The following is a 15,459-nucleotide window of genomic DNA, read 5'->3' on the forward strand; positions in this document are numbered from 1 at the left end:
AAAAAATATTAGAGATGAGGCTCTCGCCCAATCTCCGGCAAGTCTCCGGCGCCACCCTCGCGGCAGCACTCCGCAAGGTATTTCCACTCACTCCGGCTCTCTTCCTTCCCAACAACCATTCTTCTTGGTTGAACCTCAGCCGGCCATGGATAAGGGAGCTCCAGGAATTCTATGCAGAAACAGTAGGATCGGTTGGTGGAGCAAAGGGAAGAAGAATGGTTGTTGGGAAGGAAGAGAGCCGGAGTGGGTGGAAATACCTTGCGGAGTGCTGCCGCGAGGGTGGCGCCGGAGACTTGCCGGAGATTGGGCGAGAGCCTCATCTCTGATTTTTTTTTTTACTTGTCGCGAGGCAAAAAGGATGGCAAATTAGACGAGGTACGTGCGTATGGATGGCACCAGCCGGGTTTGGGGACCCGATAGCGGGTCTAAAAATTTACCGGACCCGGCCGTTGCTGCATACACCAAACGACCGTGTCAAAAGGACATGTATATGCAAGAAACTGTGTGTGTAATAAGTTGTGCCTCTCCCATGCTTGTCCCTGAGTGGTAGAGCAATGTACCGATGCCAACAGAGTTTGTCTACTCTAAGAATCCACTGTGTGTGTAGTAAGTTGTATATCTAGCTTACATACTAGGGGTAGCATGTCTGGGTGTGATGTGTGTCAGTGCGTGAGTTCGGATACTAGGGAGTAAGTTCGGATACTAGAGTTGTACTCCCTCCGTTACATAATAATATAAGACACGAACGCATTTCAGTGTTTTGCTTTGACCACCAATTAGACCAACAAAAAGTAAATTTTATACTGTAAAAACTATACCATCATAAACTTTTCTCAAATATGAATCTAGTGGTATAATTTTTATAACACATAATTCATATTTTGTTAGTCTAGTTGATGGTCAAAGTTGGACCTCGAAATGCGTGGGCGTCTTGGCATTATGAAACGGAGGGATCATTGTATCGTAGACACAGAGCACTCAAAAAAACTCCTCTCGCTCTCCCCAAGTTCCAAAAATCCAGCCGCCGGCAGCAAGCATCCCGGCGGCGGCCAGTCGCCGCGACCTCTAGCGTCCGGCGTGCGCATCCTCCCTCCGGCGACGCGGCTGCTCCTCCCTCCAGAGGCACGGGCACGCGGCGCTGCTCCTCCCTCCGGCGGCCCGGCCTTCGCAGGCGCGCGGCGTCCTCTCCCCTCCGCCCCTCGTTCTAGGCAGAGCGCTCCAGTGGAGGAGGAGCCGGCCAGCCAACCTCCTCGCTGCTTTATTTGATTTGTGCTTTGTTTGACAGCAATTGATTTGTACCTTGTTTGCTTTGTTTGATGTACTCCTATATTAGTTGATCTGTGGAATTTTCAAGTCCAAATCGGCGCCTCTAATTTTCCTTCTGCCTTGTTTGCTCCGTTTGTTTGCTCCGTTTGAGATATTTGTTGACTGGGGTCGGGTATACCCGCAGACCCGCATCGAGGCCGGATCTGATAAATTTTTAGACCCGGTATCAACCCCGAATCCGGCAGGTGCCATCCATATCGGCACACACCTGTCTGATTTGCCATTTTTTGCCTCGTCGACAAGTGTAAAAACATCAAGTTCGAGATGAGGCTCTCCTCGCCCAATCTCCGGCAAGCCTCCGGCGCCACCCTCGCGGCAGCACTCGGCAAGGTATTTCCACTCACCCGGCTCTATTCCTTTCCTTCCCAACAATCATTCTTCTTCCCTTTGCTTCACCAACCGATCCTACTACTTCTGCGTAGAATTCCTTGAGCTCCCTTATCCATGGCCGGCTCAGGTTCAACCACACGTTGCTGCATACAACAAACAACCGTGTCAAGAGGACAGGTATATGCAAGAAAAGTGCAGAATTGAAGGATTGAGCATGAGTTTGTAGCACTTTACACGGTGTCTTTGTACGTGCAGAAGGATGGGCGGTGCGTGTGATGCCCCTGACGGAGGAGAACGTGGAGAAGGTGCTGGACGAAGTCCGGCCAAGTCTGATGGCCGACGGCGGTAACGTGGCACTGCACGAGATCGATGGCCTCGTCGTCGTTCTCATGCTCCAGGGGGCCTGTGGCTCCTGCCCCAGCTCCACCATGACGCTCAAGATGGGCATCGAGACCCGCCTCCGTGACAAGATCCCCGAGATCCTTGAAGTCGAGCAGATCCACGACACCGAGACCGGGCTCGAGCTCAATCTGGAGAACGTCGAGAAGGTCAGCCAGATACTCGGTCATACGCTTTCCTTACTGATCAATGACATACTAGGTCATATGTTTTGCTTATCAGTGTCCATTATGCATCCCACTCGTCCATTTCACCGAGCCTACAATTTTCTCTTCTAGCTTAGATAGTTCATATAAGTGCAGTACTCGGATGATCAAACCGTAAGCATGAAACTGAAGTTTAATGTAATGTTGTAGGTGCTAGATGAGATCAGGCCATACCTTGTCGGCACTGGAGGTGGAAGCCTTGATCTAGTTCAGATCGACGGTTTTGTCGTCAAGATTCAAATCAGTGGACCTGCGGCAAGTGTAATGACAGTGCGTGTAGCTGTAACACAAAAACTGAGGGAAAAGATACCATCAATCCTGGCTGTTCAGTTGACAGAGTAGAAACATAAAATCAGTTGTGCATCAATCAAGGGAAAGGAAGGCAATCAGCATTCTGATGACATTTCGATGTTCAGTTCTTCAGTCATTTAGTTCTGAATCATCACTGCAGTAAAATACTGAACATGTCAATATAGTTGTTATGCACAAGATTTTGTGATTATGAGAGAACAAAACTTACAGCACTGTTAATTCAGAAAGACACAGCTCAACAAAACTTTCAACCATTTGTATGGGCCTAATCATTATACTTTAGCAGTTACAAACTTGCCATTGCATTCCCTTGGCACAGGCTAAGCCAAGTTTTTCTGCAAAACTGGAAACTTCAGTATCTTTAGAGAATCTTGCAGTCTCTCAAACTCTAACAACCCCAAGATTCTTAAATCTCCATAATTTTCTGTAAAATTGACAGCTTGGAGCTACCATTTTATTCCCTGCTCTCCCAGTCAAAGCGAGCTTGTCATTGCAACATGCAACATTTCACCAGTGGGTAGCAACGGACCTTATTAAGCATGCGGCTTGCAAATTTTCACAGGGTCCATTTCCAAAAAAATTCAAAAGGAACAAACCAGTATTAAACCTCGTCCTCTTCAATTTGATGCTCCTCCAATTGGTTTGCCTTCATCATTTGCCTAATCTCCTCAATCTTCCCAAACTCCTGCCTCTTTTTCAAGAACCCTTCCAAAACCCTGAACGCACGCTCTGTAGGTGCCATTCCCATTTCGATCATCTCTCGGAAACACCTATATGCTTCGACAACCACGTCTCTGCAGCATAAACCAGTAACCAGAACATCCAAGGCATGCCGATGAGGTACACATCCTTTCCCGATCAAATAATCCCACAGCTCCAACCCAAGATCCGGTCTCCCATTCTCGCAGAAAACCTTCATGAGCAACATTGTCGTCCTAGTCCTTGGCATGAACCCTGAGCAGATCATCTTGATATATATCTTCCAGATCCCCTCCAAGTCACCAACCCTGCGAAATCCACACAACATTGTGTTGTAGGTAACATCATCCAGACCAATTCCCTTCTGCTCCATCTCGTCCATCACCGCCATTCCGGACTGCAAATCCCTAGCCCTCACATAGGCTCCCATGAGCGCATTGTGAGCTCCACGGTCTGGAGTCACTCCGCACTGTTCCATTTCATCAAACAAGCGACGTGCACGAGCAGGGTCCCTCGCAATCCCAGCTCCGTATATCAGGGTGGTGAAAACTTGCAGCGTGGGCTCGCAGTTCTCCCTCCTGCGCATTTCGTCGAGCAGCTCCAGGGCGTCCAAAAACCTCCCTTTCTTGCAGAGAGCGTCCATCCTCACGCAGTAAGACACCGCGTCCGGGACGAATCCGCGCAGCACGGCGTCATGGTAGAACAGGTCCAGCGCCTGGGCGTGGCCGGCCTCCTTGAACCCGAGCAGCAGCGTGTTGAACGTGCGGGTGTCGGGCGGGTAGGCGTCGCGGTACCGGTGGAACAGAGCGCGCGCCTCGGCGACGCGGCCACGGGCGCAGAAGACGCGGAGCAGCGCGTTCAGCTCGGGGGCGCCGAACGAGCGACCCGCGCGCGCCCAGACGCCGGCGGCGGACTCGAAGCAGCTGACGGCGGCAGCGAAGGACGAGCCGGGAGCGGAGGCGCAGAGCGCGGTGGAGAGGACGACGGAGAGGGCCGGCACGGAGAGGAGGTGGGGGTGGGTGGGCGGGAGCGAGTCGAGCAGCTGGAAGGAGAGGTGCGCGTGGCGGCGGGAGCGCGCGAGGAGGCGGAGCAGGACGGGGAGGGAGCTCTCGGGGACGGGGAAATGGGGGAGCGCGAGCAAGCGGCGGAAGAGGGAGAGCGCCGGGATGGGCGGGGAGTGGGAGAGCAGGAGGTGCGAGAGGAGCGGCGTTAGGAGCGACGGCGAGGCGGGCAGGACGGCGGTGAGGAGCGGCGGGATTGCCGGCGCTTCTGTGAGGAGGAGGCGGGCGAGGTGCGGCACGGTCGGGGTGAGGAGCGACGGGGCGGCGCGCGGCGGCGGCGGCGGCGGCAGGAGGATCGGCATGGCGGCAGTCGCACTAAAGCATCCGGCTGCACAAATCGTATTACGAGATCGACCGTGTGAGAGAGCTGAACACGGTTAGCGAGCTGACTTCGGACTACTGGAGATATAAGGAGAGGAGGGGCTTTCGTGCCTCCGCTCTCCATCTCCTCCCCTTCCTCGCTTTCTTCCCATCGTCTTTCGGTTCTCTCGACTCGTCGAGTTTCTCTTCCCCCGATTCCCCCGAAGCAATGGCCACGTCTCAGGGCTATGGCTTCCACATCGTCTCGCAGACACGATGCTGCAGGCGATGGACGTTCTCGCCGGGAAACAACCATCCTCCGCCGTCTCCACGGATCACATTGGTGAAATGGACGCCGCCTCGTCCGGGATGGGCAAAGCTGAACTTCGACGGATCGGTGTTCCACGACGGCAGCGGACGAGCGAGCATCGGCGGCGCCATCCGCGACGGCAACGGGCGCGTGCTCCTGGCCTTCGCCGAGCGGACGGCTCATGCTCCCGTCGGCGTCGTCGAGGGCAGGGCGCTGATCCGCGGGCTGCAACTCGCGCTGGACTTGGGATGTCGCCGGCTGCTCGTCGAGGGCGACGACCTGACGCTGGTGCGGCTGCTGCGGTGCGAGTCCGCCCAGACGCGCATCTCGCCGGAGATGCTGGACAGGATCATCTGGCTCCTTGATTCCTTCGACGTGTGCGAGGTACAGCACGTCTACCGGGAAGGCAACGCCGTGGCGGACGCGCTGTGCCACGAGGCGTACAAGACGGCCGAGGGCAGGGTCTGGACGGACAGGGTGGTGCCCTTCAAAGTGTGGGAGAAGCTCGAGGACGATCGCCGCGGCGTCGTGCACGAGCGAGTCGGCAAGTGATCGAGTTTCAGATCAACCAGCGTCAAGAATTCGGCGGATGAACAGCACAAGAAATTGATCGGCGGCCAAGAACTGAGATAAAGACCAGAACCAGATCAATCATCCGCTCCCTGTGGATCGCGGCGTCAAATCAAGAAGCGGCTGGCCGGCGGCACAAGAGGAGACGAAGCAGCTGCAACTCACAGGTCCGCTGGCCGCGCCAACGTCAAATCAAGAAGCGGCACACATGCAAGAGGCGGGAGCAATTCACAGGTCGGCTGATCACCCTGCTAGACCACGTCCACCTTGATTTCTACTAGTAGAATAGAAAGACTAGAAGATTGTACTGAAGATCCGATCGATGTCGATCGAAGACATGTAAACTTTTGTCGGGTGAAGAAAATATGTAATCTCTTGTATATTCAGGTGGAATTTGTGCTATAATTCATTAATTTGTTAGCTGGGATGTTATGCGACATGTTTCAAATATACATGCAAATTAATCAAATATGGAGTATATGTTTTGTCTCATGGCAATTGCTATTGGCTAACTTAGAGTAAATTTCATTGAAACCACAGGTTTTGAGGCATCATTATCACAAGGTACCATTTTTGCTAATTTGTCCGAAAAACCAGAGTTGCGTGTCTAATTGTCTCATTTTACCCAAAATAATGATTCAAGCGGTTTTGACAGTATTTCTTACATGTGGGTCCCGCCTGTCAGGCATCGCGTCTTTTTCATTGCACCCCTTGCCTTTTTCTTTTGCCCCTTTTTACGGTACCTGTTACTCCACATCGAGGGACTGGAGTAGCAATCAAATCTAACCCTTTATTTAAAAGGATATATTAGACTTTCTCCATGATAGGCTAAGGGTGACGTGACTCTCTGTCACCTCCGTCCATATCAAGCACATCTGCAGGCCGCCGCCGCCTCCTCCCCGTTAGAGAGCTACCGTGGCATGGCATGTTTAGGTTTCAAATTAGGGCCTAATCCAATGTGCAAATCTCATGGTTCCTTATAAAAGAAAAATAGTAGTATACGGGTGATTGCATACACCATCTGAAATCTCCATCACGGTCAAAGTGATGAACTACTGCTACTAGTATATCTAACTCATTACCGCATTAGAAAGCCTATTGCCTGCCACTTCAGCTACTAGGGTGACTGGGCGAGCCGTGTGATGGCTGGAAGGCTGCCAGCAGGCTGAGCCACTGCAATCACCGTCTCTCCACAGGGAACATAAACTGCTTGGATTAAATAAACATGTTTATTTTTAAATCACGGAGTAGGTAATTATGAAATTATCCTCTTGATTACTGTTTTACCCCTCAACCGATAGTACTCCACAGTTTTTAGATGCGGTACTCCTTCTGTGTTGTGATGGAGTACCAACAAAAGATGTCCATTGGATTGAGATAGATGAACGGCTTGTATTTATTTCCGGATACCGTAAAATAGCTCTTTCTTTTTTCCCTCTCATTCTTCCTTCTCCACTCCAGCCGCATCTTTTCCTTGCTCCAACAAGCCATAACCGCTGCGCCTGCGCCATCCTCGTAGTCAGCGGAGATGAAGCCCCCAAGACTTCGCGCACACGCGCACGGTTATCCATTGGGCCCCGCGCAAGCCAAGCGCCGCCGCCGCGAGGTCTTCTTCCTTCCCTCCGGCAACAGCGCCGCCGCTGCTCCGATCCGCCCTTCCGCGGCCTCCTCGACCTCGACAACATGCGAACGAGCGCCGCCTTGACCTGGCGAGGTCTGCGCCGCCCTCACCCGCGCCTCTCCCCGCACAGGAGCACCGCGCGACGGTGCCGCCCAGCGCGCAGGGCACGATCCCGACTGGGATCTCTTCCAGGAGGACAAGGTGCGGCTCGTGGGCGCCCTGAAGGCGAGGTTGGGCCCGACGGTGATGGTCGGGGACGGGATGAACGACGCCTCGGCACTGGCCATGGAGGACGTGGGCGTGTCCATGGGTATCTCCAGCTCTTGCCCATTACTCGCTCAATCCGTGTAGCTACGCCCCGTCCCAGAGGAGATGTCGCTACCGGGATAGCATGAAGACTTTGATCCATGTCCGATGCCGCCCGCTCTAAGGAATAACACCCGCCTGCACATCCTTTTGTACTTACATAAGATCTCCGAAATTTGCATCGATGTCGGAGGGAGAATCACTAAGTCAGGGTCGAAGTCCGAGCACCGGAGGGATGGCAGACCTCGACACCTTTATTATTCGTAACATGGTGGAGCACTATTACCATCATATTCTGCTTCATAAAACAGAATAATGACTAGAGACATACTTGAAAAACAAATCACAAAATCTAATCTTAAAAACAATGACAAATGAGGTACCGACCGAAGCGATGTGAGGAGTTGTCGAGTGAATGGAACTTGCGAGCACCGGGTGCACAAGGTTTGAGACAACAAAGGGTCCCTCAAGGTGTCAACTTCATCCTTAGCAACTCATTTGGCATCCATTATTTGGGTCTAGAATTTTGAACCATAAAATCACACTATAATTAACCCCAATTTCTCTCTAAAAGTCATCATTTTTCTTAAATTGTATCTCATTCTACAAATCCATGTGATAGACAAACATGATTTTTGAACTTGAAATTGAAATTCAACCAAATTAAATCTTACCAAAAATTGTATCTCAATTCATTTCTACCAAATGAAATGAAAGAAGGGATGCCAAACTAGCTGTAAAATGTTTTCACGTTGCGGCGTTTCCAGACGTTCAAAAGGACGGCGATGGTTACGGATACAAAATTGCAGTTTCCCGACACGGGCGACACAACACTGAGCTGCTCGTTCAGTTAACTTCAGTACAATGTTCCTTCAAGATTCAGACTGACACAAGAGCAGAAATAGTCTCGCTCGCTATATTACAAGGATCGGATATGAGATCGATTACACGTTCTACTCGTCTAGTCATCGTAATCATCCTTGTCCCTGTTGAGGAACCGCCGGACAGCGCCGACGACCGCCCCAGCCACTATGAACAGCACGAACGTGTCGAAGCCGCCGCCGACCCCGACCGCGACGCCCGGGCCACCGTAGAAGCTGAAGGGCGACCAGCCGTACCCGCCATATCCGCCGTAGCCGTATCCCCCCAGCGGCGGCGCCACGCCCGGGTTGACGTAGATGTTCGTCCTGCGCAACCGAGAGCAATCCCAAATCGAACAAATTTCAGGAATTGCATCATCCAAACGCATATATATGTCATGTCCATGATGTGTTCGGCAAATTGGCAGACCACAGTACAGAGCCCGATGTTTACCTGGAGTTGTTTATCCGTGGACCGGACGGGCGAGGCGCCGCGGACCGGAACGCCTTCCCGCCGACCCTGCCGCCGGACTTTCCGGCCATGGCGCCGTCGACGGGACCGAGCGCGAGCACGCCGGCGGCCAGCGCGACCAGAGCCAGCTTCCCGAGCTTCACCCCGAGGCCACTAATTTCCCGCGACAGCGGCGTGGCGTCCTTCTCATCGGAGGCCTTGCACGAGAGCCTCGCCGATGGCTGCCTGGACCTCGTGAGCTGCGGGACGGCTGCTGTGGCCATGCTGCACAGGGGCCTCCCAGTGAGGAAGCACTGAAGAGTTGTGGGCGCTAATAACGCCATGGCAGCTCCGCCTCCTCCTCGATCCTAGCTTGTTCGGTCTTCTTTCTCTCTCTCTGGGATTCTTGGATTTGTGCAGTTTTGTTCGTGGTAGAACCGTGTAGATCTTCTTGGATTGCCGCAGCTTCCAAGGGGAAGAGGAGGAAGGATAGTAGGAGTAGAAGGCTTATCTTGAGATGAGAAAGCGGCCACTTGGCCAAATGTGAGCGGCCGGGTGAAAACGTCTAGAAGAGAGAGATTTTTTCAGCTCCCATTTGTTCCGTGGTGCAACTTTTTCCAAATTGGCCTCAAAATTTTAACCTTTCAGTCAAAAATTTCGGCTTGACTACAATTTGAGCCCAATGCAAAATCCAGCATGCCCTTTTTTGTTTTTGAATGACAGTCGGGTAATTGACTCGTGTTGGATAAATTTATGTTTTGCTACCATTTTCATATTTTCTGTAAAAATTTGGTGCAATATGGAACATGAAAATCCAAAATTGATTTAGTGGGTACCATTTTAAACCTTGCTACGGAGTTTGTCAGAGTAGTATCCGGAGATCACTGAAGTTCTCCAGAATAGTTGCCGTCAGCGGTGGTATGGTAGTGTTCTATGTTTGTTTGAATAAAAAAAAACTAGCGGGGTGACCCGCGCAGATTGCACGGTTAGATTTGTATAATGAAATAATTTTATATGTATTTTTAATAAATTAAATTTGCATGAAGTTTAAGTGTATTATATTTGTATGCATTTTAGACTTGTTTAATGAGTCTGGAATATTTGATTTGTTATATTTACTTTTTGGTGATATTGATTTTCTGAATGATAAGATTGGATGGTCTGAATGATTAGATTGGTTTAAGTTCATATCACATCGATTACTCTATTGCTTTTGCTATACATCAGGCGCTTGCTTTTTCTTTGGAAACAGGCGATTGCAACACCGTTCGATCGTGCGTCACGATATGTGTAATTTTTCTGTGATTTATTTTTAATCTTGCGTCGGGCCGCTTCTTTGTGTCCTCTGTCTCCAAGCCTCCACTCTCCATTGAGGCATTGACCATTCCCACCCGCAACCTCCCCCCGTGCCCACCCAAGCAGCTAGGAGAGCAGCATGATGCACCAGGGCTGCTCGCCTGCGCCGCTGCTGCATCCTTCTCGGGCGCGCAGCGGCGTCGTTCGGTGCCTGAGGGGAACGTGCCCATGAGTGTCAGCGAGGAGGGCAGGCCTGTGGAGCACCGGCATTCGCGGCGTTGCTCCGGCACGCTCCGTATCCCCTGATCCGTCGCCAACTTATGTGGACAATTCCTCAGCCTCCCCTACGCAACCCTCCTGCTCTGCTCTCGCCGACTTCTGCTCAGAATTTTTGGGCTGATGATTCGACGAAAACGCAGCCTACGACGGAGTTCCCTCGCTCCCTTCCGGTAAATCCCTACCCCACTCCCTGCTGTTTATGTGGATCCATGGTTCGTTTTGCTCGTATTTTGCTGCTGATTTTTGCTTCTGATTTTTTTCGGCGGGTGTTGCTAGGTTCAGCAAGGACAAAGGGCATCTCCACCTGTCAGCGTTGAGATCTCGCTTCGCTCGTGCCGTGAGTTGATGCCGGTGGAATGCTTGCGCTGCGCTTGCTCTTTAACTCGGTGTTTAATTTTTTTGATTTTTTGCTCCGCGAAATGATTGTTTGGGGTGGATGTGGCTACGAGAAGGAAGCAGAGGTGAAGCGCTCTTCTCTTCGGTGTAGGGATCTGCTCGGGCACCATCCGGTGAGTGCTTCGTGCGGATGTTCGGTTGTGCGCCAGCGCCAAATGGGTGTTTTAGCCTAGGGGGATTGGCGGGCTTTTGATCTGTTGTGTGCGTGGTTGTTTATGATGTACTGGTAGTTGTAGACTTGTAGTTGCCGTGGGTTGAATGTCGGGATAGGTTATGTGTTTCAGATCGAAATCAGAGTTGATTGCTTACAAAATTATGATTTGGTTGCTGTCGTTTTCTGATTCCTGGTGGTCATGTGTGTAGATTATGTGATCTGGATCTGCCCCTGGTTATGTACCCATTGCATAATTTCATGTTTTCTAGATCACAGATGAATCAACTGAAACTAATTTAATTCACTCTTTATATCAGTAATTTTCTGTTGGCAGTACTGTAGTCTGTAGCTATATAGCTGAATCATAAAATTTTCTTGGATCAAAATATACATGGGACATTACATATGACTAGAAACCCATGGGGAGTTTTTGATTTGTCCAGGTGCTTCCGTTCTTCAGTTCTTGATTTGTCCAGGTGCTTCCTTTCTTCAAAATATACATGGGACATGTAGATATAGATGAGACTAAATAAACTGATGTGGTGTCAGTGTATGGATTAGTTTATAAATGTCTTAGATTCAGTTTACTGTTTTTTCACCAAGCTTCAGTTTGTTTAAGACTTGCAGATAGTGTTAAGAAACTGCAACTAACTGATGCTAGGAACCAGGTGCAATGAACCCCTACGAACTGTCATTTGGTTTGTTGCACTAGGATTTTTGTTGCCTGACTGACCTTTTGTGAAGCTAGATTTTGAATCAGCGTTGTAGAGAGTACACTATCCGATTAATGAGTCCATATCTTGTTGCTTGGTACTGCAATTGCAATCTTGCAGCTTGGCATTTTGTTTCATTCGTGTGTTTTTCTTCCATTGTTTTGACCAATTTGCACTGCACTTTAAATTTGATTGCACTAGTTTAACTTTTTGCAATTCCAAGTGTACCAACTTGCAATAGCAATGTTTAGGTTTTGTAGCTTTTTTCATCATGGCAAATTGCACTGCCATTTATATTAAATTGCCCCACTTTCTCAATTCCAAGTGTACCAACTTTCTCAATTTAGTTTTAGATTCAGAATTTGCAACTTTGATTCACAATTTTCAAGTTTTGCACTTCCCTCCTAAATTAGGAGCAATACTGCAAGCTCTGCAATTCATAGTCTCTATAATTGCAATTATAGTTTTATTTTGTAGATGCAGCAGTTGGTGTTGTATCATGCACACCAAATTTCTTTTGATTGACTTTGAACTTCAGGTGTTCTAGGGTAGTAGTAGTGCCCCAGATTTTTGGATGAACATGAATTTTGCACTTCTTTCAAATTGAATTGCATGCAGTTTATTTTTTGCCATCCAAACCACAATTGCACTTGATATTTGTTGGAATTCCACCCCCAGTTAGCTGTTAATCTCTTCCTTTTTGTTGTACTTTTGAATTCTGTCGAAAAGCAGTTTTTTGTGTGTGTTATTCTTTCGTCATGAAGCAGGTGTTCCCGGAACATAGGTAGAATGGTAGTGTTCCAGATTTTTTTTATGAACACCAAATTTGCCCTTCATTTACTCAATTGCATGCAGTTTATTATTTGCAATCAAAGGTCTCTTCAAACACAATTGCAATTGATTTTTATTCGAATCGCACGTCAGTATTCTTCCCCTTTCTGTAGTGTAAATCTGGTCTATTTTGAATTCTGCTCAGAAGCTGTTTTTTTGTTTAATCGTCACTAGATGGATTTCTTCTTTCAATTATGCTAACATGGATAGTGCTGCAACAAAGGCTTGTGACCACTATAGGTTAGGCCATGTTAGGCCCAGTCCAGTCCATTTTTAGACTCGGAAAAGAAGCCTATCAAAGAAAACAACTACAATTTTCTCGTGCCATAGGATTGCAAATCAATGGTTTTGTGTGTAGTCTGATCTCGTTAGGAGATTTGTGCTAAGGTCCGTTCTTTTTGGTGGCCCAATTTCATTTTGAACATTTTTCCACTGAAATACGACTGAACTGTGCTACTTCCTCTTCTACTTGAAACTTGTGTTCTCTTATCTTCTTCAGATTCTTCAATCAAATGCCCTCTCTTCATTGATGTCTGATTCTTAGCTATCTTATCTTGTCCAGATTCTTCAGTCCAATTCCCTCTCTTCACTTCTATCTGATTCTTAGCTGCAAACAAGGAATGCATATTTCCATTTGCTTCACTCATGTCTAATTCTTAGCCGCAAACAAGGAATGCAGATTTTCATTTGATTTAACAGTGTATTGTAGATGCAGTAAAACATTCTTATGCACATAAATATCATGTCATGACCTTACATGCATTAGCTTCTATAATTACATTGCCTATTGCATATCATCAGCCTCTAATTTTCTGCAATTCAATGCCTTAATAGGTGCAATTTATAACTAAACCTATATTTTACTAGGTTTTTATCTAGTGATTACAGCTTCATTTTGCACTACCCTTTTAACAATTAGTTGCAGTTGACCAGTTGTAATTCCAAGATTTCCTAATAGATGTAGTTGATAGTTAAATCTATTTTGTCTAGACTCCTAGCCTAAATTATGTGTTCCTTGGCTTCGCAATCATAGTATGGGTCAACTATTGTCGTAGCACGGGGCTCAGACACCGGGGATGCGCGAGCACCCCCTTTTAGGTTCGGCAGTGGGCGACGGTGATCGCTCCGGCGATGGCCGGCGAGGCCAATGTCAAGCGTTGGGACACGATGAACACAAGATCGTTTTTACCCAGGTTCGGGCCACCTTGAGGTGTAAAACCCTACGTCCTGCTTCTGAGTTTTCTATTAACCGATGAGCAAGGGTTTACAAGTTGCCGGGGGGAAACCCCGGGTGATCTCTCTCTTCTTAGCTAAGTGCTACTTGCTACTCTTGGCTAGAATTAGTAGTGAACCGAGAGTCCATCCAACCAACCAACCAATCAACATTTGACCGTTGGCGGGGGTCCTCCTTTTATACTGAAGGGGATACCACAGGTGCCTCGGTGCATGGGTGACAAATGGCGAACAAGGAGCCAAGGCAGCTCGACCCTGCCGTGCTGGCTTGCATGCAGGATAGGTAGCCCTGCAACTAGGGTCCTGCGTGCCTAAAATTTACACCGAGCCAGTCACTGTAGGCTGACTGGACGGGGAATCCCCTTTCTGTCGGTGCATTTAATGCTTGAGTCTGCTTCACTCCTTGTCCTGACGAACCATGCGCACGGGGAGCCCGCTGAGCGGCCGCGTGGCGTCGCTGTCCTACCCATTCGGTCCCGCTCCTGTAACGGGCGCCTGCGCCCGGGAACGCCTTTCCCGGCAAGTAACCTTCCCGGGGAGCGCCCAGGCGGGATTTCTCTTGCTGCCCTCCAGGGCAACCCCCGCAGCCCGGCTAGCCCTGCCGTGTTGGTGACTTGCCAGGCAGCTCACGGGGTGCTGCCCGGGGTGCGATCCTCCCGGGGAGCAAGCGAGGTGGCCCACGCGTCATGCAGTGGTGGTACCCCGGGTGCCACTGGTGCGACAGTAGCCCCCAGGCGTGGACCGGCAACGCCTGTTCCCGGGTGGACTTTTCCCTGGTCGGTTGCTGGGCTACGCCCTTAACCGACGCGTGGGTCCTGAGCCGCCTCGGGTCCTCGTCTATGCGCTGCTTCAAGGATTCTGCCATTACGGGCAGAGTAGTGGGTGCGAGATTTCCGCCCTAACCTCCTCCTTAAACACGGGTGGTTAAGGCCACGTCCTGCGCTATCCTCTTGAAGTGTAGTTATCCCCAGCACACCCGTAGGGTGCGGATGCGACCGTTGCTTAGCGTCGGGGTGTTATAAGACCCCACCGCTGCGTTGAGGAGCAAGCACTTAGCCCCCCAGACTTTCTTCTCCATCCTCACGCTCCCTTGCGCCCCTGAATCCTGCTAGCTTCCGCCTGCGTTCCCCATGGCGCCCACCGCTCCCAAGAAAGGGAAAGGCTCCAAGAAGCTCGTGGCCAGCAAGAGCGAGACGGCCCCCAAGAAGCCCGCCTCGGAGAAGGACCAGAAGAGGCGGGCGCTGAGGGCCACGCACGCCTTCTTCCGGCCCGGCTACAACGGCGAGGGACTGGACAAGGTCTGGCACGCCGTCGCCTCGCGGTTCAACGAGTACGGGGAGACTCTCATCTTCCCCGCCGGCGCCGAGCACCAGGAGAACGACTTCCGGGTGTTCACGCGCTTCATCCTCGCCGGGCTGGTGCCTCTGTTCTCCTTGTTCCTCCACGCGCTCATGGAGGCGTATCAGCTTCGGGTGGCGCAACTCCACCCCACCTCCCTCTTCCTCCTCGCCGTCTTCCAGTTCCTCTGCGAGGGGTTCGTCGGAGTGATGCCGTCGGTGGCATTATTCTGGCACTACTTTTACCCGCGCGTCGAGCAGGCGGGGGCGATGTCGTTGGGGGTGGTCTTCTGCGCCTGCGACCGGATGAAATCGGAGTTCATCGTCCGGTCGGAGAAGAAGATCGAGAAGGAGTGGCGCGCGGACTGGTGCTGGGTTCGTGTGGAGGAACTCGAGGATTTCATCTACACACCCACCGAGCTCTCGGTGCCCAACGACACCTGGCGGAACCGCTACAGCCGCGACGCCG

General features: G+C 50.5%; 4 protein-coding genes across 4 annotated transcripts; 2 read left to right on the top strand and 2 right to left on the bottom strand.

Annotated features, from left to right (window-relative positions):
- Window positions 1-996: 996 nt before the first annotated feature.
- Window positions 997-2,792, top strand: LOC100833861 (nifU-like protein 3, chloroplastic). The gene is made up of 4 exons (XM_003563425.4): window positions 997-1,656; window positions 1,749-1,833; window positions 1,912-2,204; window positions 2,412-2,792. The coding sequence occupies exons 1-4, from the start codon at window positions 1,591-1,593 to the stop codon at window positions 2,601-2,603; spliced, it is 636 nt and encodes a 211-aa protein (XP_003563473.1). The 5' UTR covers window positions 997-1,590; the 3' UTR covers window positions 2,604-2,792.
- Window positions 2,793-3,174: 382 nt separating this feature from the next.
- Window positions 3,175-4,635, bottom strand: LOC100844031 (pentatricopeptide repeat-containing protein At3g61360). Its single transcript, XM_010229097.3, has one exon. It carries the CDS (start codon window positions 4,633-4,635, stop codon window positions 3,175-3,177), a length of 1,461 nt encoding a protein of 486 aa, XP_010227399.2.
- Window positions 4,636-4,840: 205 nt separating this feature from the next.
- LOC104582121 lies at window positions 4,841-5,918 on the top strand. Its single transcript, XM_010231460.2, has one exon. The coding sequence runs from the start codon at window positions 4,863-4,865 to the stop codon at window positions 5,493-5,495; it is 633 nt and encodes a 210-aa protein (XP_010229762.1). The 5' UTR covers window positions 4,841-4,862; the 3' UTR covers window positions 5,496-5,918.
- Window positions 5,919-8,171: 2,253 nt separating this feature from the next.
- On the bottom strand, window positions 8,172-9,304 carry LOC100834172. Its single transcript, XM_003563426.4, has 2 exons — window positions 8,755-9,304; window positions 8,172-8,627 (listed from the first exon to the last, which is right to left on the bottom strand). Exons 1-2 carry the CDS (start codon window positions 9,093-9,095, stop codon window positions 8,402-8,404), a joined length of 567 nt encoding a protein of 188 aa, XP_003563474.1. The 5' UTR covers window positions 9,096-9,304; the 3' UTR covers window positions 8,172-8,401.
- Window positions 9,305-15,459: the final 6,155 nt, after the last annotated feature.

The sequence above is a fragment of the Brachypodium distachyon genome, chromosome 1, assembly GCF_000005505.3.
Source record: "Brachypodium distachyon strain Bd21 chromosome 1, Brachypodium_distachyon_v3.0, whole genome shotgun sequence".
NCBI lineage: Eukaryota > Viridiplantae > Streptophyta > Magnoliopsida > Poales > Poaceae > Brachypodium > Brachypodium distachyon.